We start from the raw sequence: 26,849 nt of genomic DNA, 5'->3' as shown, positions 1-26,849 counted from the left end.
CAATTTGTATAAATACTAGGAGTGTAACAATATCCTTGAATATTTGGTGCACCGAACAGCAATCTACATCGTAGTTGCATTTGTATTCATCACTAGAAACCGGCGTCGTGGTTAGGCCATCGGTCTACAGGCTGGTAGGTACTGGGTTCGGATCCCAGTCGAGGCATGGGTTTTTTAATCCAGATACTGACTCCAAACCCTGAGTGAGTGCTCCGCAAGGCTCAATGGGTAGGTGTAAACCACTTGCACTGACCAGTGATCCATAACTGGTTCAACAAAGGCCGTGGTTTGTGCTATCCTGCCTGTGGGAAGTGCAAATAAAAGATCCCTTGCTGCTAATCGGAAAGAGTAGCCCATAAAGTGGCGACAGTGGGTTTCCTCTCAAAATCTGTGTGGTCCTTAACCAGATGTCTGACGCCATATAACCGTAAATAAAATGTGTTGAGTGAGTCGTTAAATAAAACATTTCTTTCTTTCGTCACTAGAACTGAATATATGAATATGTATGTAATGCTAACTGTACCAATTCTATTATTTTGATAATATGCGGACCGGTTTGGTAGTAGATCAAGCACATAGACCAATATTTTATTCAACGCATTTCCTTAATTTCGCTTTTGTCAAAAAAATACATTTCATGATCAATCAGTTTTTATATTTTTTAAAAAGATACTGTTCTTCCTTTCTGCAAAATATTTTCACTTTTGTATTCATGGACATGAATACATATTCGTATTTGTGATATGTATCATATTCGCCAACATGTGTATTTATTACATCCCTAATAAATACTGCATGTTCATTTCCCGCAATCGCGATATGCATGAGTGTGAAATTCACAAAGACAAAGGAAACAGCAATTAAGTGATCATTGATGCAAACAACTATTGTTTGTTGTGTTTACAAATTTACATCAAGATTTGCTTGCATGTAATCATATTGTTTAATGTCTGCAATGATGTCTCTTGACATGTGTCTTTGCCGATGGTCAAGCGTGACCTATATGCACACTGAGAGCAACCCCAAGTTCAGCCAATAAACGTTTTCCTAATGTTTGCGAACTATCTGATTGGTTCCCGATGTGGACATTGGGTTTAACATGAAGCACATAAACCAGTTTTTTTGTTGTTGCTCAGTCTGGCTGAACTCGGCCAAGGACAGCCTACTTGTCTTTTGGCCCTGTACTAGCATGTGTACTGAAACTGACACGCATTGTCGGTCTGTTTTTATTGCTTTGTTTCAAAGTCTTTACAAAGTTAAAACAACAAGCTACAGATCTTTCAGACTTTGCTTTCATACATGTTGAATACATATTGTTAAAATTAATAACCAAGATTATTAAAATAAGCAAACATTATCATGTATTCTGGATGACACCGTTGCTCGTTACCAGTTGTGAGATCGCTGTTATTCTAATTGAATATTTGGCATTATTATTATATTTCAGGTGTGGGATAGATTATGTAACTGTTTTCATCAGAAGATAGAAAATGGCTTAGCCGAAATTTTAGCCACTTGTAAATTTTATTAGCCATTTTTAAAAAAAATTAACAGATGACTAATTTGGCTACCGACAGCATGAGCCCTGTATTGGTTTAAAGGCACTATATGATGTACCTATGTATCTTTTACCTGATTGTAACAGCTGTTTTTTAATTGGTTATCACTTGTATGGATACAGGATATTTTTCGGATGTTTTCTTCAGAGAACTGTTCAAGCATGACTATCATGGACACCAACTGTTACTTCACCAACGAATTCTGTCCAAAATAGTGCTTCAACAACGACTTTGGCCGTAACATTTTAGAATGATATATTGTATATAAAAGTGTTACCATAATGTTTCTGATTGTACTTTTATGTAATATGTTGAGTACCATACTATTTATATTTACCAGAGAGATCCTGAAGCCTTACCCTGAGTACTATGTGCCTGAAGTGATTGATGAGCTCAGTACAAAACAAGTCTTCACATCAGAGTATGTTGAGGGTATGCCATTGGACCAGTGTGTTGACTTTGACCAGAAGACCAGGAACAAGGCAAGTGTTTTCTTTGTTTTCAAAGATGCCCCAGACATATAACACGAGAGACAAAGATATTTATTATTAGGACATCACAAACGTAATATGGGTGATGGTAATGAGATGACTGGTGAAGCATCAGTGTTTCCCTTTCAGTATGGCACCACTTGACAGGGTCGTTTGCTGTCACTTGAGCTATCTCGGTATTACCCGAGCCTGGGGTACACGGAACCAGCTGTGCCTGCCGGGTAATCATCCCTCATTTGGGGTCATACACTCAGGAAAAACACCCATATTTGCACCCGTGAAGTGGGTGAAACTCAAGTCTGATGGCTTTAAAAAGAATAAGGCAAGTTAACATCTGTGACACTGTACTTCCAGACTGTCAATACACATTCTCCCCAAATCAGAAATCATTGTACATGTTAGATGTTTAAAATTCTTCTCAAAGTTTAACAACTGGAATTGAAATAGTCTAAAAAAAGAAGAAGTTTGTTTTGCTTTAACACACCACTAGACCACATTGATTTATTAATCATCTGCTATTGAATATCAAACATATGGTCATTTTGACACAGTCATACAGAGGAAACCCACTACATTTGTTCATTAGTAGCAAGGTATCTTTTATATGCACCATCCCACAGACAGGATAGCACATACCATGACCTTTGATATACCAGTCGTGGTGCACTGGCTGGAACGAGAAATAGTCCAATGAGCCCACCGACAGGGATCGATCCTAGACGTTGATGACTGTTAAGTATTCCTAACTTTCAGTTCTCAATTCCTATTGGACTTTGTACATGTAGGGCGAGACGTAGCCCAGTGGTAAAGTGCTTACTTGATGTGCGGTTGGTCTGGGATTGATCCCCATCGGTGGGCCCATTGGGCTATTTCTCGTTCCAGCCAGTGCACCATGACTGGCATATCAAAGGCTGTGGTATGTACTACCCTGTCTGTGGGATGTGCATATAAAAGATCCTTTACTGTTAATCGAAAAGAGTAGCACATGACGTGGCGACGGCAGGTTTCCTCTCTCTATATCTGTGTGGTCCTTAACCATATGTCTGACGCCATATAACCGTAAATAAAATGTTTTGAGTGTGTCGTTAAATAAAAGATTTCTTTCTTTCTTTTACATGTAATAGATTCCATTTATGCATTTTCCGTACGTGGTATCTGATCACTCGATGCATTGTGCATTATCAGGGCTCGAAATAGAAAGTAAAATATGGCCTGCTATTATTTTTTTAAAACGGCAGGCCAAACAAAAATGTCCTAAGAAAAAAATATGGCCTATTGGAAATAAGACAGGATGGGGTATGGGTAGTCTTTGGGATAGTGTATGAAAAATTAGGATCTCTGAGATGTATTTTAAAGCATTGTGGATTTAAAATATATAGAGGATATTTCATGGTTTTTGTCAAATATGATTTATATCTCACGCGACGAGTGTGATATGATTGCAAACTTCACGAGATGAGATATAAATCATATTTGACAAAAAAACTATGAAATTTTCTATTTATTATATAACTTTTGGCAGCTGATATTTTAAGATATTTCACTAAATGTTATATAATAAAACAGAATAATGAGCTAAATAACAGGTGAGACAATCGTAAAATATGTCTTATGAATTTTGGGAGGTTTTAACAAGTGAATTTCTATTTCACCTGCTAGGTCTAAAAAATGGACTGATTTTTGCTGGCCGCAATTTCAAGCCTTGATTATGAATACGCATACACATTACAAACAAATGGAATTTACGCCTGACTATAACTGCTTATTGTGATTGCCAATTTAATGAGAAACAGTAAACTGTTATAAAATTGTATTCGATGAAGAGACATTAATCCATACGTGTGACGTCACACTATTGTTCTAGGTGTACTGTAGATTATTTTTCAAGAATCAACACTGCCAAACAATGCAATTTGAACTTTTTATGCATTCAGGTCACAGAGTCGAATCCAGACAAAAAAAAAGACAACATAGCTGTTATAAATTATACATGAGATGTAAAATATTTCAGTACATTTTTTTCTTACAATGTTTGATTGCAACAGTATTAAAAATACAAATGTTATAATTTAAAAAACATAATTTATAAAATATGTAATATTACCTTTTGTGTCCATCAAAAAAAGGTTAGTGTTGTCATGTTGTTTATTCATTGTTTCAAAGTATGTCACTATTTATTTAAAGTAAGCAGTGTTCGAAATAAGCACTTGTCTATTTGTCCTGACAAGTGAAAATGTGCTTGGATAAACATATTTTACCTCCTATGGATAAGTAAACATTTTCAATGCAGTTTCAATTTGAGCAGTGATAAACATCATCCTTGCATTTGAATGAAACAAACCATTTATTTGGACAAGTGAAAATATTGGTGAAGTTTTAGATGTACTTGTCTGGTGGACTAGTGAACAGATTTGCTTATTTCTAGCACTGGTAAGCAACTGTTAAGAACCTCCAAAAACAATGTAATTATAATTTATATGGAAGTCACATGTTTTTATTGTAATAAACAAAGTAGCCAATGCAGACTATAGATTTCATCTTCATCCTTGTCTATGTCTTTCCAACCGTCCGTCCGTTGTTTGTCAGTCAGTCCATTTGTCCCATATAGTTTACCAGATGTATGGTCCTCAAACTTAGAAGATATAAAAAAAAAAAATTTAAACTTTTTTTTGCAATGCCTCAAGATATTGAACTGAAATTTTGTCTAGCTTTATCATGTTCTGTTACAGATCAAGTTCAGCTTTCATGGCAATTTACCATACCCATTTTTCACAGTTATAGCCCATGAAATTAGGCAACATGAAAAATTGTTTTCTGGACTTTGTTTTTGCAATGCCTGAATATATTGTGATGAAATTTTGTGTGGAGTTCTATCATATACTGTTACAGATCAAGTTTGACTTTCATGGCAATTTACCCATTTTTGAGTTATGACCCTTGAATTTAGGAGATGCAAAAAACATTCTCAGAATGCTTGTTTTGACAAAGCTGATTTATTGTTTATTCTTATAATGTCAGCTTACTGTCACAGCAACACTTATAGGTAGTACTAAACTAAATAACTTCCGGCAGGGTCAAAGTTCGAGGTGCACCCAACTTTTGATAGAGAAGTAAACACCACAAGTCCTGTGATTGGTGATTAATGTGAGTGTGTTCATTGTAAAAAAAAAAGTTTCATCTGGCAAAAAATGTATGCAATTTTATTTCATCTAGCACCACTGTGTCAAGTAGCCTTGTGCTTGAAACATGTATGGAGTACCTGTAAAAAAAAACCTCTAATTTTGTGCAGAACTAGGGTAGTCAGAGACGCTACCTGTTATCTCAGAAATGAGCAGCTTGACCTCCCAATTTTTTCTGATTCACTTTAAAGGTGAGCTTTTATATCTGTGGCGTTTATGTCGATTGATATGCTGCAGGTTAGAGTTTTAGCCACATATGTTACTATTGTCATCTATGGGATTTGATTTGGTAGTATACACCCTATAGGCCTACTGTGATAGTTTATTGATGAACCCTATTTACAGTACATGTTTAAACTGTCAAAGATTGCTGTGAAGTGAAAAACCTGATATACTTTAAATTTACTGTTGAGTGAAAAACTTGATTTACTAATATTCATGGACTAAAATTTACTGACAAGTGATAAACTTGATTTACTGCCTACTCTAATACTATGTCAGAGTTAACTGAAACGTAACAGGCATTACAAGTGACCAGTCTGTCCTTTGGTATTCTCAACATTGGGGCAATTTTAACATCACTTGGATTAAGTCTGTACTATAGGGTGTATACTACCAAATCAAATCCCATAGACGACAATAGTAACATATGTGGCTAAAACTCCTACCTGCAACGTATCAACCGACATAAACGCCACGGATATAAATACCCCTCACACTTAAAGTGAATCAGAAAAAATTGGGGGTCAAGCTGCTCGTTTCTGAGATAACGGGTAGCGTCTATGACTACCCCAGTTCCGCACAAAATTCGAGTACTTTTTTTTACAGGTACCCCATACATGTTTCAAGCACAAGGCTACTTGACACATTGGTACTAGATGAAAACAAATTGCATATTTTTTTTACCCAGATGAAACTATTATTTTTTACAACCAACACACTCACATTTATAACCAATCACAGGACTTGTGGTGTTCACTTCTCTATCAAAAGTTCGGTGCACCTCGAACTTTGACCCAGCCGGAAGTTATTTGGTTTAATACTACCTATATTGATAACATACATTTTTCAAAAAGTGTCCAGCTGTGTGTCTTTATGACAACCAGGATCTGGTGTATTCTGACATAAACTGACAACCTCACTGAAACTGTTGTTTCTACAGTGCAACCTAATATAATGTACACCTCAAAAAGCATATATATTGCATATAGTTTTGTACAAATGCAATATGTTATATTAAACAACAAAATGTTTTAAAATAAAACTCCTGAAGATATTTACTTTCAGTTGGGTGTGTGTACTCAGGTATATATGTAGAGACAAAAAAGATAGTCAGAGTACCCCTACCCCTTTAAAGAATTCCATTAAAACACATGCACTTGATTGACCTCCAGATTATGGACACCTTAGCAGGCACCTCAAAGAAATATCAGTATTAAAAAAAGATACTGTCTGAGGAAGGAAACACAAACATGTCTGTACCTGTATGAAGTAATGACTTAATGTCCTGAACATTAGTGTTGGGAGGAAATCCTGTATGCTGGGTGTGGGTGTCTTCAAGTTACCAGGTGTGGGAATTTCAAATCCATCGGCCATGCTGATTTTCATAATGAACCATCAAAACCATTGGCAGCCACCAATATTCCTGACTATATTTTATTTATAACCTACTGTAGTTGGAGGTTTTAATAGTTGTGATATCTGGAATTATCATGCAGCTTTCACACACTTATTTTTGATTAATTACTGAAAAAAACTATTTTTAAATGACAAAATTACCCGAACATCTATTTTCTTGCATTATTTTCTAATCTGGATGAATACAATATATATATTAGATGTATTCCTACAAGCTGTAATCCAGCATTTTATTTAGCTAGTAACATTAGGTAATACAGCTTTAACAATAAAATAAATTATCAACTTAATCCAAGGCAGATAATCAAATCTGAAAAAAATTGGTTCTGAATCTAGTATAAACTCAAAATGCTTTTCATGAGAGCTAACTAAGTGATTATTAAGAAGAAAAAAATGATCTGGAGATCTAAGTACGTGTATATGTTTAACAACCTTATTGTTATGTACAAATAAGAACAGAAGGCACAATAGTGACAACAAATTTAATTATGTTTTTGGTAAAAGTTTTTCTTCAAATTTACTTTAAATTTTGCATAAAACTACAAATTTGTCTAAAATATAACTTAGCATCCTATAAATATGTCAAAATGACAATAAAAATCAAGTTCTTTACAAATTTGAGTTTTCAGAATTTCATACATAAAAAATTAACAATGTTAATGGAAACTAAAGACATTAACCCACTATTGGCACATGCTGTTTTTAATATAAAAATAAATTGCTATTAAAATCTTAGTTCAGGTTGCCTATATATAATACCATATTTAAGAGCAGTTGTATATGGCAAGTCAAATACCATGTAAAAAGAAATTATTGAAATCTTTACAGTATGAATTATAGACCAAAACCAACTTTTCTTCAGTGCTAACTTTGATTCAAACTCCATTCAGAGCTATGTACAGAGATTATTGTCAAGGTCAAGGTCATTGTGAACTTGCATGGTCGAGTGATGGCTAATTAATCAACCAGTATAGTTTAATTAAATAAAATGACAAAATCATAATATTTTTTATTATGCACTGAATATGTGCTATAGGGTGTATACTACCAAATCAAATCCCATAGACGACAATAGTAACATATGTGGCTAAAACTCCTACCTGCAATGTATCAACCGACATAAACGCCACGGATATAAATACTACCACCCCTCACACTTAAAGTGAATCAGAAAAAATTGGGGGTCAAGCTGCTCATTTCTGAGATAACGGGTAGCATCTATGACTACCCCAGTTCCGCACAAAATTCGAGTACTTTTTTTTACAGGTACCCCATACATGTTTCAAGCACAAGGCTACTTGACACATTGGTACTAGACGAAAACAAATTGCATATTTTTTTTACCCAGATGAAACTATTATTTTTTACAACCAACACACTCACATTTATAACCAATCACAGGACTTGTGGTGTTCACTTCTCTATCAAAAGTTCGGTGCACCTCGAACTTTGACCCAGCTGGAAGTTATTTGGTTTAGTACTACCTTTAAAGGTTTTATATGCAGGGTCCTGGCCTGGTGCTTATAAACTTTTTAGAGTCTAGACTCGATACACTAATGTCATGACGCCATACAAATTGTATGCATGTGACGTCATTAGAGATTGAGTCTATAAAAGTTTTATAATTACAGGTCCTGGTCTACTGCATTTTCTTAGCCTGTGTACCACTGACAAATGACAAACCTCTTTACTACATATTCTTACTTACACTGAAAATTTAATGAACAATGACACATCTGATTTACTAAAGCCATTGTGAAAGTTTACTGTAAAATTGTTTGACATGCAGTACAAATAGATTTGCCTCACAAAACATCTGCAACTAGCAGTTACACTGGGCATACATTTACAAGTGTTTGGCATCTATTTCATACAGAAAATTACATCATTACGGAACAAGAAGCATTTTAAGGACAAAATAAAGTAAAATAAGTTATTATGTTTGAATTGTCTTCGTTTTTTTTTTACGGGTATTTTAAAACTCCCATAACAATTGTACCTAACAGACGGCTTACTTCAGTGTAATACCCTGGGCTCACCAACAGTCATTGGAGAAATTAAATGTGGAATTGGTAAAATTTAGAATTGTGAAGTCATTTATGTTATATACAACAGTAATCTATGTTTTTATTCACCATTTTCTTGATCAAATTATATTTTAAGATGTCTCTAGCATTAGTAGGAAGGGGTTTGCAATTGTAACCAAAATCTGATATAAAGTTTGTACCTGATCCATCAGTGCACACACACACACACACACACACACTCCCAAAGTCGTTCCTACTGGCTTGATGCAGGATTGTCTCATTAAATAACATTAATAATAGAGTTGGAAATCATGATTGGACATCATGACTTGATACTAACTCTGCCCATACCTTAATCTGCTACACCAAGTGTCGACAAGTACACCACACGCATGTGGATATCGGGTTGCACTTCACCTTCATCTTAGACGTGTACTCGATAACTTACAGGGATTTACAGTGGCTGTAATTGATGTGTACGGCTGATGCGTGGCTGTTGAATTAAACAGGGCCAAAGAAGTAATATCACTTAAAATTATGAAGCAGGTCAGAGAGTGTAATACATGTAATGGATGGAACCTTCTAGTAGTGCATGTCTTTTTCTCATACAAGCATATACAATCATGCAGAACCTTTTTTTTAAACTATTAGAATTACTGGAATATTATTGGCAAGTCGACACATTTTATGACACTGCAAAATGGATTATTTTAAAATACTGGGTGACATATCCAAAACTAAATTAAGAGCCTTTTTAAAAAGACACACATATTATATTATATCATATCTTGCATGATATAGGATATTTAATTATCATTTACATATCAATGGCATTATTGCAAATTTTAACTGTAATTATTATTATGGGTTTTTTAATGTTATATTACAACGTAAAGTTTTTCTAGTTTTGAAATCTTATCTTTATTTCTTCCCTTTGTTAACTTTTCCTTCTTTTACTTTTAAATTCTGTGTTAATGCCTTTTATCATATCACTACTAAGGAATAGCATTGGGCACGCCCATTACATAAATCACATATTTTGAGACATAAGTATGCAAATATTTAGAACATAAGTATGCAAATTACATTATTACGCAAATTATATACCAAAATGTGGAACTATTTTCACCTGTCAAAATTGTTGACGAACAAACATGGCGTCTTTTGAAGTTGTCTTTTGCAAGTATGCAAAGTATGAGAAAATCCCCGCGATTGCAGAGACGTTATTCCAAAAATGTGGGCAAACACAAAATCCCCTTCGATGTCCCGTTGAAGTTTTCAAGTTTTATTCTTCAAAACGACCGTGAAACGTTTGTGCTGACGACCCATTCTACATTGCTACACATACACACACACACACACACACACTCGGTATGCCGAAAGCAGGAGAACAGTGGTTCCTCGGTCAATGCATTGGTAGAAATAAACTTGCTGGACTGATAAAAAACATGTGTTCGAGTGGTAATATTTGTACCACTAAACGCCTGACGAACCACTCTGCACACAAATAGCCTATCTGGTCCAAAAACTGAACGACAATCACGTTCCTGCTCATTAAAACATGCAGATAACAGGACACAAAAATATTCATTCAGTTAATGCATACAGCCATATAAATCACGACCAACACAAAGAACTGTCGCACATTCTGTCCGCGATATCTACATCTTGTGAATCCTCAAGTTTGGTTCCCGTGTGTTCGTCTTCGAAGGAAATCCGACAACACTTTTAAATTCGAAACAATCACAGATCATCAATATTTCCGGCGGTGTGAACACCATGTTTGGAGGCAATGCCAGTGGGGGCAACATTGTAATAAATCTGGCTCAGCCTAAAAGTCCTGTTGTCCCATTAAAACAACGAAGAATCATTTTTGACCGTGATTCCGACGGCGACTGAACTTGATGAAGCCCTTAAATAGGTCAGTGACGTAGATACGCCTATGTCTGACAATGACGTAGTATTCAGCAAAATGCCGCGAAAAGTTATTTTAAAATATTTGGCTATTGTCAATTATTTTATTATAATTTCATTGTGTATATATAAAACTGTTAAATTAGTATTAAATTGTTTAAATAGCTACAATCGTTCTGTCCGCTTTTAACCTAGTTTCAGAAAGCATAGATAACCTTAAAGGTGTATTGACAAACCGATTATCAGCTGAGTGATTGACATGTACATGTATTCATACGTCATAACAAATGTTACGTCCGAGCATTGGGGTTTTGTTTATTAATCATTTAAGTGAAAAATAAACAAAATTGACAGTGATATGATAAATAGAATTCGTCACTCGTATTTTTTAATATGGTAAATATCAACCTCGGCCTGTTAATCTGTATTTGTCTCGCCAAAGGCTCGACAAATACAGATTAACGAAGCCTCGGTTGATATTTCCCATATTAAAAAATACTCGTGACGAATCCTCTATATATCATAAACGTTAAGTTTGTTTAATATATCATTGTTTAATATTGTTGATCAACACACTACCATTCATATCGCTATTCAATCATTTACCTGTAACATAACTGTTAGATAGTGATATTGGGGCCATAACCCTGACACTGCCATGTATTTGTTTCCGAGGATAATAAACCATTAGCAGAGCCATGTGGAGAATGGGGGTTATGCCCCCAAATCATATCATTTATTTCCCACCACCACCTCTTGTATTTGCCTGTCATCCCATAATATGACTCGTAGACCATGTTGGTGATCTCCCCCCCCCCCCCCCCCCCCAAATATAGCATACTGGCTTTGCCAATGTAATAAACGTTTTAAAATTAGTGGATAATACCACTATGTTTTGTTGTTAACTATAAGGATTTAACACAAACTCAATCATTTTGTCTTAAATCATTACAGGTAACAACGAAACACCGTGGTATTATCTGTATTCTAATACTACACCTATTTGCCCTATTTTATTGCATTTTTATTAAAGAAATCACAAAAATCTTAGAAACCTAATTATCTATTCTCCTTTCTTACGATATTCAATAAAAATGCTTGTAATATGACAAAATCTTGTTTTTGTTCTTGATATGATGTTACTGACTTAGGAGGGAAGTAGATGGCAAATTTGTCAGTACTGTGTTTTGAACATGATTTGTTGAAATATTGTATATATGAAGAGTTTAGGCACAAAATGCGATATATCCATTTTTCATTTTCAGTAAAAAATTGTTGTTTTTAATTGGCGTATATCGCGTTTTGATAAAAAAAACCCACTGCGTTTTTGATTAAAAAAACCCAATACAATTTCATAAGGATCAATCACATTTTGCAGCAAATCAGCGGGCCTACAATTAGCCCTTACTGACATACAATAATGGCTTTAACTAAAAACTAGAAAGAAAATGGTTTATATCGCGTTTTGCGCCTGAACTCTTCATATTAAAACAATAATTTTCATTAGCTATTAATTTATATTGTAAAAAGTGTGTATATTATTGGAGTTAATGATGTGAAGCGATGTTTGAACCTCGTACTGAATTGTTTCGAGGCCTTCACCCGGACTAATTCTGAACAAAAACCATGATGAAGGGGAAGACCTACACATTTATAACTATTACTCAAATATTTTCCCTTAATTTTTAAATAAATACATAAAATAATGTTAATATGTATTATTTTTGTGGATTAATTACTTTTTTGTTTGCAATCTTTTAGAGCAGTTAACTGTTGTTTAAAATTACATTAAAAAATTTCTGGTCATTTGCATCTCGACTGCATTGTCAAATTATTGTCCCAAAAAGTATGATATAGACAAAACTGTTGTACTTTAGATTGCGATACAATGATGTTTTATGAACCTGCCTACTAAGTATGTCATTTTGGGAATGCAGACTCGAAGATGAGCTATCGATCAGTGACCGGACCTTGCTTTAGGCGGATCTTTACCACCGAGCTATAAATGGTTGCATCTGGTAGTATATTATGACAGCATATCAGGTGTTCCTAGATGTTTAAAATAATATTTATGCATTTTACCTGTTGATTGTAATATCCAGAGCAGTGTTTGTTTTAAGCTTCGTGACAGAACTGACATTAATTGCTTAATGCAGGTTAAGGTCATGGGTGTGAGGGAAATAACCTACAATAATAACACACGTTAATATACTTGCATAAAAAAGAAACTCTGCATGGGTAAACTAGTATTATGTCAAACAGCAAAATATATTGTAAATGTGAAAGGAGTTTTATCACATCATTCTGAACCAGCCTTGGTGGTGTCGTGGTTAAGCCATCGGAAATAAGGCTGGTAGGTACAGGGTTCGCAACCTGGTTCCGGCTCCCACACAGAGCACATTTTAACGCCTCAATGAGTAGGTGTAAGACCACTACACCCTCTTCTCTTTCACTAACCACCAACAACTAACAATTAACCCACTGTCCTGGACAAACATCCCAGATAGCCGAGATGTGTGCCCAAGACAGTGTGATTGAACTTTAATTGGATATAAGCACGGAAATGAGTTGAAATGAAAACATCATTCTGATTAAGTTAATTCATTTTAGTTTATTTTACTGATTATATCCAATGAAAGTTCAAGCATGCTGTCCTTGGCACACACCATAGCTATCTGGGCTGTCTGGCTAGGAAGGTAGTGAATTAGGGGATAACTATGTTGTCTTTGTCCATTTGCAAATGTTTTATGGTAACAAATTCATGGAGACGGTAAAAAGGATAAATGTTTGTGACTGTAAACAGGGGTCAAATCTCAATAATTTCTGGTGGGCACGGCAAGAGTTGCCTTCGGTTTAACAACAAAAATTAGGGCACCAAGGCAAGTTGGAGGGGCACGAAGACAAACTTTTCCTTCAAAAGAAGGGCACAAAGGCAACTTACTTTCTATCAAGTTTTTGAGACAAAAATTATTTCACATTATTGTCTTGAACTCTTTGATAGAGATATATACCATAATAATGTATTTTACAAGGTTAATAACATGTAACATATATGATATTTTTTCCTTATATGACCAATGTATATGCTAGATTATTAAAAGTATATACAAATTAATGAAAATTGTAAGTTGAATAAATATGATAATTTTTGGAATTTATTTTGAGTACTTTGGGCACTAGAGGGTTAAAATAAATGAATGTGTCATATATGTGGGCACTGCACAAGACTACTTCATTCTTCCTGCACTGCCAATAGGAAGACTGTCACTCTCAGGACAGGCTTGACAGAATGAACCTTGTTCATGACCACAACATCCCAATCATCTTGCCAAGTCAAGTATATTGGTTAATATGATATTTAAAATTACTAATGTGTAAGTGACAAAGAATATATTTATCAATGTCGTCAACTTAAACTGCTGTAAATAACGTTATTGTTATGGGCATTTTAGCACATTTTGTTTTACATCCTGGTATCACTGACCTGTCACTTCGTGTGTCAACAAGCAGCCGGACTTCGCTAGATGCTCTTCTGGTCACCACATTTTTTTTGTGGATCCTGAGAATGTGTTAATCACCTATATGTTTTTTAATTGGCATCTACTTTGACTCATACTGAGGATCAATTGAACCGCTATATATTATTTATTATTATTATTTATATATTATTAGTACAGTGGGTGCTCAAAATTGTCTTGCAATAGATAGTGGCCATTTATTGTGTTAGGAACATATAGATCAGCCCATAAATAATGGCATTAAGACAAATTTTCAAGTTGAAATTGGAGTATTGGCTCATGAGACACCCAGCAGTATGAATTATAAATGTTATAAATTAACAAGATCAACTGACCATTTCTATATTAGCACAGTATACTGGTAACTTACTTGAAGGTATTTGTGAATATAAAGCACTGCAAGAGCTAGTGCATATTAAGTGTAATTAAATATGTTCATATATTAGAAATTACCAGGATGAGATTAAATATAAGTTACACATGTAATTACATCAGTATATAGAAATATAGTATTTAGAAATAGTTTTGATAAGAGAAGATAGGATCAATAAAAAGGCTGCACCATTGCACTGCTGTATAAATGGAGAGTTACATATTCAGTCAACTGTGATTACAAGAGCACATATATAATAGCAGCACAGTGGAGAACAGATGTGTTGCATTTTCTGTTGAGCATTTTCAGAGGATCATTTGCAGTTAAAACAATAGAAATGATATAGTGATCTGTTAAAAGACTGTATATTTTTATTGTTCTGTCAGAAGATTTGGAGAATTACTGAAAGTGTTGTTAAGATTTCTTTAAAGAGATCATATTGAACTGTATTGGTCACAGACAGATAAATTTGGTTTATAATAGTTTGTTGTCTGATTTTACAATCTTGACTCCGATTAACATAGATATATTGTTCTTTCATTGGAGGAAAAATGGATTTGTTCAGATACTTTATTTAAACTAATGTCTGAAGATTTTGGAACTATTGTGTGTGTGTGTGTGAGAGGGTTTTAAAACAGTATTGAAAACACATTTGAATATTGTTTGCTTTTTCTTTTAAAAAGATTCTTTTCGATGGCAGAGTTAATTCAGTCGGAAAATGCCACAAACACATCATTCTTTGAAGACAGTTCCAAAAATGGATCGTTTATACGTGAAGGATATCTGGATCTGACATTATTTGGTAAAATATTTGCAGGAATTGACTTATTTTTTGCTCCATGGATTATTTTTGGAAACACACTAATTCTAATTGCAGTGTATTTTGAACATAAACTTCATACAATCCCCAATGCATTTATTGCAAGTTTGGCTGTGGCAGATCTTCTAGTCGGCCTTGTGACAATACCACTTTACGTGGTCTTCTACCTAAAACTTCCAAATGTGGAAAAGAACAAATACCTTTGTCTCTTTAGAACCAGCATGGCACTCTACTCTTGTGGGTCATCTTTGTTGAACTTATTACTGATGTCTTTTGATCGTTACCTTGCTGTGATTTACCCTCTGAGGTATCATGCACTGATGACCCCGAAGAGGGCTAAGAATGCTTTGATTGTTCTGTGGGTTTTCATCACAGTTGTCAGCTTCGTTCCTCTAACTGGTTGGAATGCCTGGAAAGATGGCTCAGTGTGCGACCTCTATGCTGTGTTGGCTCGTGAACACATTTACTTTTCGGTCCATTTTCTAGTTTTATGCTGTCTCACATTGACAACAATCCTGTACTCACGGATCTTCTATGTGGCTCACTCGCATCGTAAACAGATACAAGCATCAAGTAAATTAAATGCTGCAGCAACTAGAAGACGGGAAAGAGAGTTCAAGTCGGCCAAAGTGATGTCTTTGATTTTGTTGCTTTTTGTATTGTTCTGGCTGCCCTATTTGACTTGCGGTATACTCAAGATCTTCAAATCTCTTACATGGGATGTGGTGGAAGTCTCAAAGAGTTTCGCTCTGTGTTTGAGTCTGAGCAACTCCATGGTAAATCCAATTGTGTACTCTCTATTGAAAAAAGACTTCAGGAAAGTTTTTCAAAACTTTTTGTTTTCATGGTTTCGTTGCTGCACAGTATGCAGAACCACAAACACTAGACATGTTGTGAATATATCGGAAGACAGTTCAACAACTGAATTTAGCATGTGTTTGAGGAAATCTTCATCTGTATTTTAATGTCAGCAATGAAGATTGTATAAGATGATGTTTTAAAATTGAATGTAATCTATATTACTTTGTGAAATGTGTTGTTTTCTTTATAAAATGTTCAAAATGTCACAGAATCAGATGTTTTAATAACTTATAAAGTTGCTTATGGTGGTTGATAAAATGTTTTTCTTGGTATTTATCTTCTGCATGGCTCAATCTGAATAACTGTGAGCAGTATTATTAGTTCCACCATGAAACAACTATTAATAAATGGACATAAAAAAAACAAGAATACAAGTTTTTAAAAGACCGGAAAACGTGGATCACTAACATTCTATACTGACATGAACTCAAGTTGGAAGGTGAACACATTAATTAATTAAGATTTACCAATCTGCATGCTATTAAGTGATCTGTGTATGTGTGTACATGTATTACTATTCAATTATGTCTAATGGTACAAATATGTTGGCTGCATTTTTATGTTGGTTTCTATCCTGGTATACACAGTAATGAAACTCTTTAAAAGGTTTGAAAAAAAACTCCCATTTAAGCCAGAACGATTTTATGCTACTAATTAGGGTCCACAAGATTAGTGCCATTGCATATGGATTTCAGTATATTTTTCAGGATTTCACCCTGCCCATTGCCAAATTATGTCAGGTCAGGTCAGGTTAGGTTAGGTAATAGAATTTAACGTGCACATTCAAAACAAGCTGTTGTGCATGCCTGTCATGGGCGTAGGTGTCTGCTCTCGCCAGCTCCTCTGTCTAGGACAGGAACAGGTTCGGGACGGGGTGGAGAGGAGATCACCCGTGCTGGCATGTGCAAGGAAGAACAAGCAGCCCGACCAGGGTCGGTAACAGTCGAGGGTTGGTTTTGGTGCTCTTGAATTTACAAATGTCCCATGGGATTAAAGCCAAATAGTTGCATAATTCAGATTGTCAATTGGTCTTATCAAATTATTAAAAAATCGGGAAATAATAGGCCTCTAACAAACCAACAAACAAAAAAAAGGGGGAGGTGGGGTGAAGGGAAAAGTAGGAATGTTTCTAATAAAGTTACCAATTGTCTTCTTATTACAATGTTACTCACTGATAGAATCTTCTGGCTTGAGACATTTTGAAGAGAACTTGAGACCAAATATGATCAGTGCCATAGGGAAAATTTGGGGTCCAACCAGTCTATTAAAATAAAAAGTATTCGGAACACTCAATCTAATTAAAATTAGTTCTACTGGTCTACCAGTAGATCTAACAGCATCACGTGGACTTCCATGTCCAGGTGACATTTCATCTATAAATAACAATTTAAATATCGACCAGTTACACATCGCCTGTTATAGCGTTATTCGGGAGCATGCAAATTAAAAAAATATTGGGCAAGACTATTTATGCAATAGGCGAACTTGTTGGTCTATTTCAGCATTTAAAAAACGGGGAAAAGTGCAGTAATAAACTCTGGATTGTATACTAGTATAAACAGATTTTATGGCTATACCATCACGGTTTGTTTTTTCGTCTTGAAACAAATTTTATATTACATTTTATATTGGAATTAAGTTTCCGGCATACTTCGTAATTCACCCGAATCATTTCGTATACCTTCGGCATAATCCCGAAATGTTTTCAAATTCTTTTCAAATCACTGGCATGATTCTGCAAGTAAGGTTTTGATTGGTCGAATGAAAGGTCAGCTGGACATGAGCTCCAACGGGGTGCTGTTAGATCCACAGGTAATAGTAATTAACCAGTGGAGCTAATTTTAATTAGATTGTCGGAAAACTTTGACCGATTTTGTTTACCATCAGGTAGCTACATTGGGAGTGCTCGATTCGGTGATTGTAATTTAGTGGGAACTATTAATAAAATCAAACCATGTAGCAAAATTGAAACAGAAACCCTATGTGGTTGTTAAAAATAGCTCCATCGTTGTTTTTAGAGTATTGCATCAATTGCGTTCAATAGTGCTACATTTGCAAGTGCATACACTAATATCCGCCATCTTTGATTCTGCCAAAACCAGCTCCAGGCCTGGTGCTTATCAATCTAATTAAAATTAGCTCCACTATTACATGTGGATCTAACAGCATCAGTTGGAGCTCATGTCCACCAATCAAAATCTTACTTGCAGAATCATGCCAGTGATTTAAAAATAATTTGAAAACATTCCGAATTATCTTGAGGGTCTACGACATGTTTCGTGTGAATTACGAATGCCTTAAAACATGTTTTATTTTATAAAATAAATAATTTGTAATGTAAAACTGAAGACTGATTTAGTTTTTTTAATAAATAAATAATTTGTAATGTAAAATTGAAAACTGATAACCCATCCCGTACGTATGGTTCGCTGTACTGCGGCCACTAAAATAGACTCGCCCGATATTTTTAGAATGTGTATGCTCCCAAATAACGTTATAAAAGGCGAAGTGTGATTGGTCAATATTCAAATTATTATTTACAGACGAAATGTTACTTGGACATTGGAGACTACGCAGTGTTGTTAGCAATCTGATTAAAATTAGTTCTACTGGTCTAAATAAGGCATTCGTAATTCACATGAAACATGTCGTATACCCTCAGGATAATTCGGAATGTTTTCAAATTATTTTCAAATCACTGGCATGATTCTGCAAGTAAGGTTTTGATTGGTGGACATGAGCTCTAACTGGCTGCTGTTAGATCCACGTGTAATAGTGGAGCTAATTTTAATTAGATTGGACGCTTATAATTTAACATTTAGAGTCTAGACTCGAGACTTTAATAGAGTCTGAGACACTATGTCATGACAACGCCATACAAATTGTATGCGTGTGACATCATTAGAGATTAAGTTTGGACTCTAAAAGTTTTATAAGCATGGGCCCAGGCCTGGGAGTGTTGGAATCCAGTCCGACTTGAATGCATAGCTCTTTTGGAATTCTGATTAGGCCTATTCTGATATTTAGAATTGCCCGAGTAGCGTACGCATTGTGTCCAAATGTTTCCATCGTTCAGGCCTCTGAGAATTGCAAGAGCGATAGTTTTGTTCGTGCGTTGCTCCCATAAGTATAGTTTTGTGTAACCTATTTTTCATTCACGCATTGAAAGAAATGTTTTATTTAACGATGCACTCAACACATTTTATTTACGGTTATATGGCGTCAGAAATATGATTAAGGACCACACAGGAATCGTTTATATGCACAATCCCACAGACATGATAGCACATACCACGGCCTTCGATATACCAGTCGTGGTGCACTGGCTGTGACGAGAAATAGCCCACTGGGTCCACCGACTGGGATCGATCCTAGACCGACCGCGCATCATTCACGCATTGAATTTATGACATCATTTACATGGTCGGGGCGGGATGTAGCTCAGTGGTAAATTGCTCGCTTGATGCATGGTCGATCTATGATCGATCCCTGTCGGTGGGATGATTGGGATATTTCTCGTTCCAGCCAATGCACCACAACTGGTATATCAAAAGCCGTGGTATGTGCTGTTCTGTCTGTGGGATGGTGCATATAAAAGATCCCTTGCTACTAATGAAAAAAATGTAGCGGATTTCCTCTCTATGACTGTCAAAATTACCATATGAATGATAACTGGAGTGTGTGTGTGTGGGGGGGGGGGGGGTACAGTTTTTTAGTAGGGGCAGGTTTTAAAAATATTTATTTAAATAAAATTGGGACAACTTAAAAATTGTACAGACAACTAAAAGTGCTGACATGACTCGACTCCAAATTTGTTTTCCAAGTGTACACCCTGATGTCATCCATCTAAAATGATAGCTGCAGGCAGCAAAGTAGACAGACAACATTTCTGTGTCAAGTCTCTTCAAGAGGAATTCAGCCAAGATCCATCATTAAATTTCACCAAATCCAAAAATATATTTAAACAATTTTTAATAAGTATCTATTTATCTTTGTATGTATCTTGTTTATGTGTCAAATTTTAAAAAAGTAGGGATAGTAGGGCAATTTGATAAAGAAGTAGGAAAACATCGGAGTCAAATGAAAAAGTAGGCAAATATAGGAAAAGTAGGGGAAAAGAGGGACACTTGACAACCTGCATAATTTCTTGAAGGTAGTTTTGATGCGTAATTTAGAACTGTTCACTGAAATTAAAATAGAGCTATCTTGGTTGGTTTGACTTAAGTTGATCGAAAGGTAGCTCACAAGAAATTAGCCTATTGCTAATTTTTATACAAAGAGGCTACACTATTTAGTACTTGGCTAATATATATATATTTATAAATTTGCCATTTTATAATAATGTTCAAGAAAATACTATACATATTTCAAAATTGCCTAACAAGTTTCTTTTTAGTGCGAGCATAAACTGCGAACAGTGCTGAAGCAAATCCTCAAATTTGGGCAAAAATTATAGAGATATTTGGTTAAAATTATTTAGCCGAAATCTTTTCACCATATATTTCTATAAGTCTACCCACAATATTAATTGTAATCTATGTAAAAATGTATAGTGATTCATTTGCAATCCTGGGTTGGTTTTTTGTTTTGTTGTTGTTTGTTTGTTTGTTTTTTTGCTGTTTGGCAGTAATGCTAACATGAATAAATGTTGTTATCTCTATTAAAGTATTTTCATTTAATTTGTGCCAACATCAGCCTGCCCCCCCCCCCCCCCTTACAAAAATGGGAGCCCATACGTACGTGAATGTGAGCCCTGCTTTTACTTCTTTCAAAACTACTATAAAGCAAAATACTAGTATCTGAAAAGTGGGAGGGCATATGCCCCCCCTTGCCGCCCCCCCTTGCCCCCCCCCCCCCCCCCCCCCCCCCCCCCCCCCCCCCCCCCCGCTTCCTACGCCAGTGGACTTGTTTAGAAATGACCCCGACCTCCAGTTTTCCCACCTATTTTAGTTATTGCGCAATCACCGACGAACTTCATCATGATGTCAATTTTCTATCGGACAAATGATGTACCACCTGGCCTGCGCATTAACATCGATGTTTCCCCATGTTTTGTTTTGTTAATCATTATCACGTAAATACAACAATCATTAATGGAGTGAGACCGGCCTTGATGGTGTTGTGGTTAAGCTATCGGACATAAGGCTGCTAGGCACAGGTTTTGTAGTCCGGTACCGGCTCCCACCCAGAGCGAGTTTTAACGACTCAGTGGGTAGGTGAAAGACCACTACACCCTCTTGTTCTCTTACTAACCACTAACTCACTGTCCTGGACAGACAGCCCGGATAGCTGAGGTGTGTGCCCAGGACAGCGTGCTTGAACCTTAATTGTATATAAGCATGAAAAAGAAGTAAAAATGAAATGAATGGAGTGAGTGAATAGGTTCAAACATGCCTTTGTCGGTCTATAAATAGCACTAAACAAGTAATTTTTTTATGTTGCCAAATCCAAAGTGATTTCTTCACAAAATTGGCCAAGGTTTCTCATCATCAGTTCCACTGATACTGGGGCCTTGAATAAAATTTCACCTTTTGACATTTAAAAGGCAATTGTTGGCTTGGCTCGTGAGCCAAAAACTGTTAAGAAAATTTAGAATGGATTGTTGGTTTGACCGTTTTTTGCAAGGTGCCGATTAAGGTAACTCCGAATACCTCCCTCAACTCGTCAAAGGGAGTGATCAGATGCAGAGATCTGGAAGGAGTGAATGAGGATGAAATATGCCAAAATTGAAGTTCGCAGGGTGTTACTGCTATGAGGAGGATAAAAGTTTGTCGAAACAATTACTTGTTACCGACGAATACTTGTATCCTCGCCTTTAACGCCCCCTACCCTTCCCCAGTCTGTCAAAGCTGGTTACCTTAATATCCCTGTTGAACACTTTATTCCAAACCCCTTGCGAATCGAATAATACAGTTCGCCATTTGTCTGTCAATGACATGGATGTGACGTCTCATCGTGACATTGCCAATGCATTCGCAGACAATTTCTCTTATAACTCTTCTTCTTTCAGTACAAATGCTTTTACATCGGTCAGAAATAAAGCTGAAAAGCAACCTATTAACATTTCATCTGAAATTGTTGAAGTATACAACAGGCACTTCTCTTTGGAGGAGTTGCAGGACGCTCTACGTAGAGCCCATGATAGGACCAGATGAAATACATAAACAACTCTTAAAACACTTACCTGAATCATCCTTAAAGCCTGGTAAAGATTCAGCAAATCCTATACGGTATCACCCTATTGCTTTGACTAGTTGCATTTGTAATACCATGGAAAGAATGATCAACTTTAGACTTGTCTGGTATCTTGAGTCCCACAAATTGCTTACTAACGTGCAATGTGTGTTCAGGTCTAGATGTAGCACGGTCGATCATCTTGTTAGATTTGAAACGTTTTGTAGGTATGCTTTCATCCATAACCAGCATTTGGTATCCGTCTTTTTTGACCTCGAGAAAGCTTATGATACCACGTTGAAGTATGGTATTTTGAAAGACGTCCATGGCATGGGCCTAAGAGGCTGTATGCCTGACTTTATCTCAAATTTCTTACAGAATAGGTCTTTCAAGATACGAGTTGGATCTACGTTACCAGATTCTCACTCTCAAGAGATGGGTGTGCCTCAAGGTAGCATCCTGTCAGTAACTTTATTTGTTTAAAACCTGGCGTTGATAGCTCTTTATATGTTAATTTGCTACAGGTCGTCCAGTATGAACTGAACGTCAGTTGCAGCTTCAACTTCAGCAATGAGAAACTGACAATGGATTCCGATTCTCAAAGTCAAAACCCGTCTGTATGCATATCTGCTAGGAAAGAGGTCACCATTTAGATCCTGAGCTGTTTCTGGACAAAAATCCGGTTCCAGTTGTGGAGGAGACAAAATTTCTGGGTATTATTTTTGTTCCTCATTTACAGTATGTTAAAAAGAAGGGCTTGAAGGCCTCAATATCTTAAAAGTTATTGGCAAGATTGAATGGGGAGCAGATCGAAAGGTTATGCACAACCAGACTTAAGCTTTGTCCTGGTGCTTTCAGAACATCTCCTGTGGAGCTTGTACGTCGATGCACACGAACCTAGTTTGGGTGCTTGAAGTGAAAAGCTTTCTATGCAGTATGCTACAAAGATTAAATCAATGCACATAATGCGGTGTTTGATTACAAACATATGAAGTTATTTTATGCGAAACCGAATACGATTCGAACATTTGTTCTTCGCATTAAGCAGTTTTTATCCGTTTCCAACATTAATTTAACAGACATTTTGGAAATGCCTTCATATTTTATTTTGCCACCTTGGTGTATCCAACCACCAAAAATTGTATTCGGTCTTGTGCATCTAAAGAAAGATCGCACAGATGCAGTTATTTATAAACAACATTTCATGGAAATCCAAGAGAGGTACTGTGAATACATTCCTGTTTACACAGAGGGATCACGGGATGGGAATTCTGTGGCTTCTGCTACAATTTTTCCATCAGACGCAATAATTCCCATGAGATTGCCCGATTCAGCATCAATTTTTACTTCTAAAATTTGGGCAATCATTAAAGCAACAGATTAAGGATTCATGTGCATACAAATATATGATTTTTACAGACTCACTTTCGTGTTTCCAAGCTTTAAAATACATGAAATTGGAGCATTCCTTAGTTGGGATGATGATACGAAAGTGACATTTTATCAATTGCCAATAAAGATGTTATATTTTGTTGGGTACCCAGCCATGTTGGCATTAGGGGTAACGAAAAGGCAAATGTTGCTGCCAAGTCTGCTTTGAAGTTGCCCTGTGTCCATGTTGGTGTAGCCTACAGTGATTTTAAATTTCATGTTCACCAATATATCTTTTTGACTTGACAAGATGATTGGGACGGTGCGGTTGCGAATAAGCTCCATTCTGTCAAGGCAGTCCTGGGAGAGTGGCAGTCATCTTAAATGATATATTTGGCAACAGAAATGTTTTGTAATCTTTTAAATTCCATCCAGAATTAATTGTAACGTTTTTAAAACACTTTGACTTCTATACAAAGTTTTAAAATATACTTACCTTGATTTTCTGTATTGTATTATAATCCCCAGCTCCTTACACTGTGGTTTTACATAAATATATATAAATAATATTTTCATATACTTACCATTTGTTGCACCAAATAGCCGATGTGTATTTTTGTGCTGGGGTGTTGTTAAAAATTTATTCATTCATTTTAATACAAGAGTGAAGACAAAATGCTAGAACAGCCAAGGCATGCAGCTTGACTGCATTGTCTCTGAAGTAAAATATAATGCAGTACAAACAGGCTAAAGGTTGAACTGCCCGTGCTTTAATAAGGCAAGTCTGAGAGTGGCAGTCCTCTTTGTGGCGATGCAAGAGGGATGGAATAAACTCTGTGGCGATGCAAGAGGGGTGGAATAAACTCTGTGGCGATGCAAGAGGGATGGAATAAACTATGTGGCGATGCAAGAGGGATGGAATAAACTCTGTGGCGATGCAAGAGGGATAAATATTTATGTGGGAAAAAAAAAACATTTTACCAAAATATACGATGTACTCTTTTGTTTCTTCTTTTTATACCCCCCCCCCCCCCCCCCCCCCCCCCCCAAATATAACAAAAACAAATCATATTTCAAAGCATAAAAGCGTACTTTTGTTTATTACAGTAATCTTTGGATGGTTATGTCATCATGTAAGTCTTGGTGTCAAGACTTTAGATCTGAACTGTTCTTATTTCATATTCTATGTCTTCTGCTGCTAGAAATATTTTTGGAGAAAATTTAAAACACCTGTCGCAAATTCCATGATAAGATACGTTAATGTAAGGTAGGCTATCTGTAAGCGTAGATCCACATTACAAGAATAGAATAACTAGGTGTGGATCACAATTTGTGCAGGTTGAATCTTAATTAATTTACAGAATATATGATACATCCAATTAAAAACTCAATTTAATAATAAAATATAGTTAAGGATGTATAGTGTCTGCATTTTTTGTATTACGCAAAATTTTAAACAGATACATTACAACAATTGTCTATTGTATCTATTATGTTGTGCCATTTCACTTATTTATCCACAACACCCATGGTAGACATTTAATATATATGAGCACACACTGTGTATTGTGTATACATAAAATTAACAAATTGCATAATGGTGGCCAAATACGATACAACCAGATACGTGATCAAAAATCATTTGCATCCGAGGTATTTTGATTTTCCCGCCGCTTACATTGCCTATTGTGAAGTCGGTCTGATTACGAGTGAGTTAGAACAAATTTAGAAATATATACTTTGTATCTAATTAAAATCAAGTGTAATCATTGCATCAATGTGGTAAATTCTTGTCTATTTCTTGTTACATAATAATGATATGTATGCTATATCGTTTGTTTTCATATTCCATGTACACATACAAGAAAAACAGCTGTAATATTAAGTTCATTGAATCAATTATTTGATAGGTTTGTCTGGTGGTGTGGTAACGTATCTTTTATAATGCGGAAACGTATATGGTACAAGACGGGGTTTTTTAAAATTGACTTTGTATAATAATAATAATAATAATAATGCATATGTTGGAAGTGTACGTACCATTGGTGTAATTTCGTTTGTACTGGATTTTACTTTACTCAATGTAATTCATTTTAGTTCGACAATGGTTAAAACACAGAGAACGAAAAATAAAACCCCTGAACGATCCAATTTGATCAGTTGATGCATCTGATTAATACCACTGTTTAGAGAAATAAAGTCCATGTACAACGAAGTTACCTGCTGTCCAGTCTACAGTATATGATAGATGGATAGATATATACTCTTGAGACATCTGGCTACAGTGAGGTATGTCACCCATACAATGGGTGGGGTACCGCGCAAGCTCTGTTTAAATCTATAACACAATGTTAAACAGCCGCACTTTCCAACTAGATAATGAGAATCCAAATGATTTCCACCTTGTATGGGGATTCGGTGTTTGTCATGTATGGCAATGATTGGTACATTGGTTAGGTTCTACAGACTGATCTAAATGATATGGATACACACATACCCTTCATATCGAGTACAACGTTCGGCGTCAGATCATCGTAAAATTGTCATCAAAGTCAGGTGCAATATGGATTGCATTTAAACAGTTAATTATACCACTTATAGATTGTTTAGTTAAAATAAGTTTGACAGTGGGTTCAATTTTAGTTTTAATACAGATACATTACCATGTGACAGTAGCTATGCAATCAGTCACTGTTTGTCACTTGCAGAGAACATGTTACAGAAGCATTGAAAATAGTTTGGAGTAACGTTTGCAGAAAAACTAGTCTTTTTTTTTTTTTTTTACAATAAAAATATATTACATTCACCACAATGTGTCAATGAAATTATGGAAAATTTATCCACATTAAGGTGGACGAATTATCATTTCTTATATTAAACTCGTAATTAAGTTGATCTGTTTCAAATATGTATATTTATGTCCT

General features: G+C 35.7%; 2 protein-coding genes across 2 annotated transcripts in view; both read left to right on the top strand.

Moving 5' to 3' along the window:
* The window catches only part of LOC121371243 (atypical kinase COQ8B, mitochondrial-like), a 78,708-nt gene that overhangs the window by 12,876 nt on the left and 38,983 nt on the right, over positions 1-26,849 (top strand). The window contains exon 11 of the mRNA XM_041496983.1: positions 1,900-2,041. Within this exon, the coding sequence (XP_041352917.1) occupies positions 1,900-2,041 (142 nt within the window). The remainder of the gene's footprint in view (positions 1-1,899; positions 2,042-26,849) is intronic.
* Positions 15,297-16,711, top strand: LOC121371244 (adenosine receptor A1-like). Its single transcript, XM_041496984.1, has one exon. It carries the CDS (start codon positions 15,393-15,395, stop codon positions 16,482-16,484), a length of 1,092 nt encoding a protein of 363 aa, XP_041352918.1. The 5' UTR covers positions 15,297-15,392; the 3' UTR covers positions 16,485-16,711.

This window comes from Gigantopelta aegis, chromosome 4, assembly GCF_016097555.1.
Source record: "Gigantopelta aegis isolate Gae_Host chromosome 4, Gae_host_genome, whole genome shotgun sequence".
Lineage (NCBI taxonomy): Eukaryota > Metazoa > Mollusca > Gastropoda > Neomphalida > Peltospiridae > Gigantopelta > Gigantopelta aegis.
This window is presented reverse-complemented; position numbering and strand designations above follow the sequence as displayed.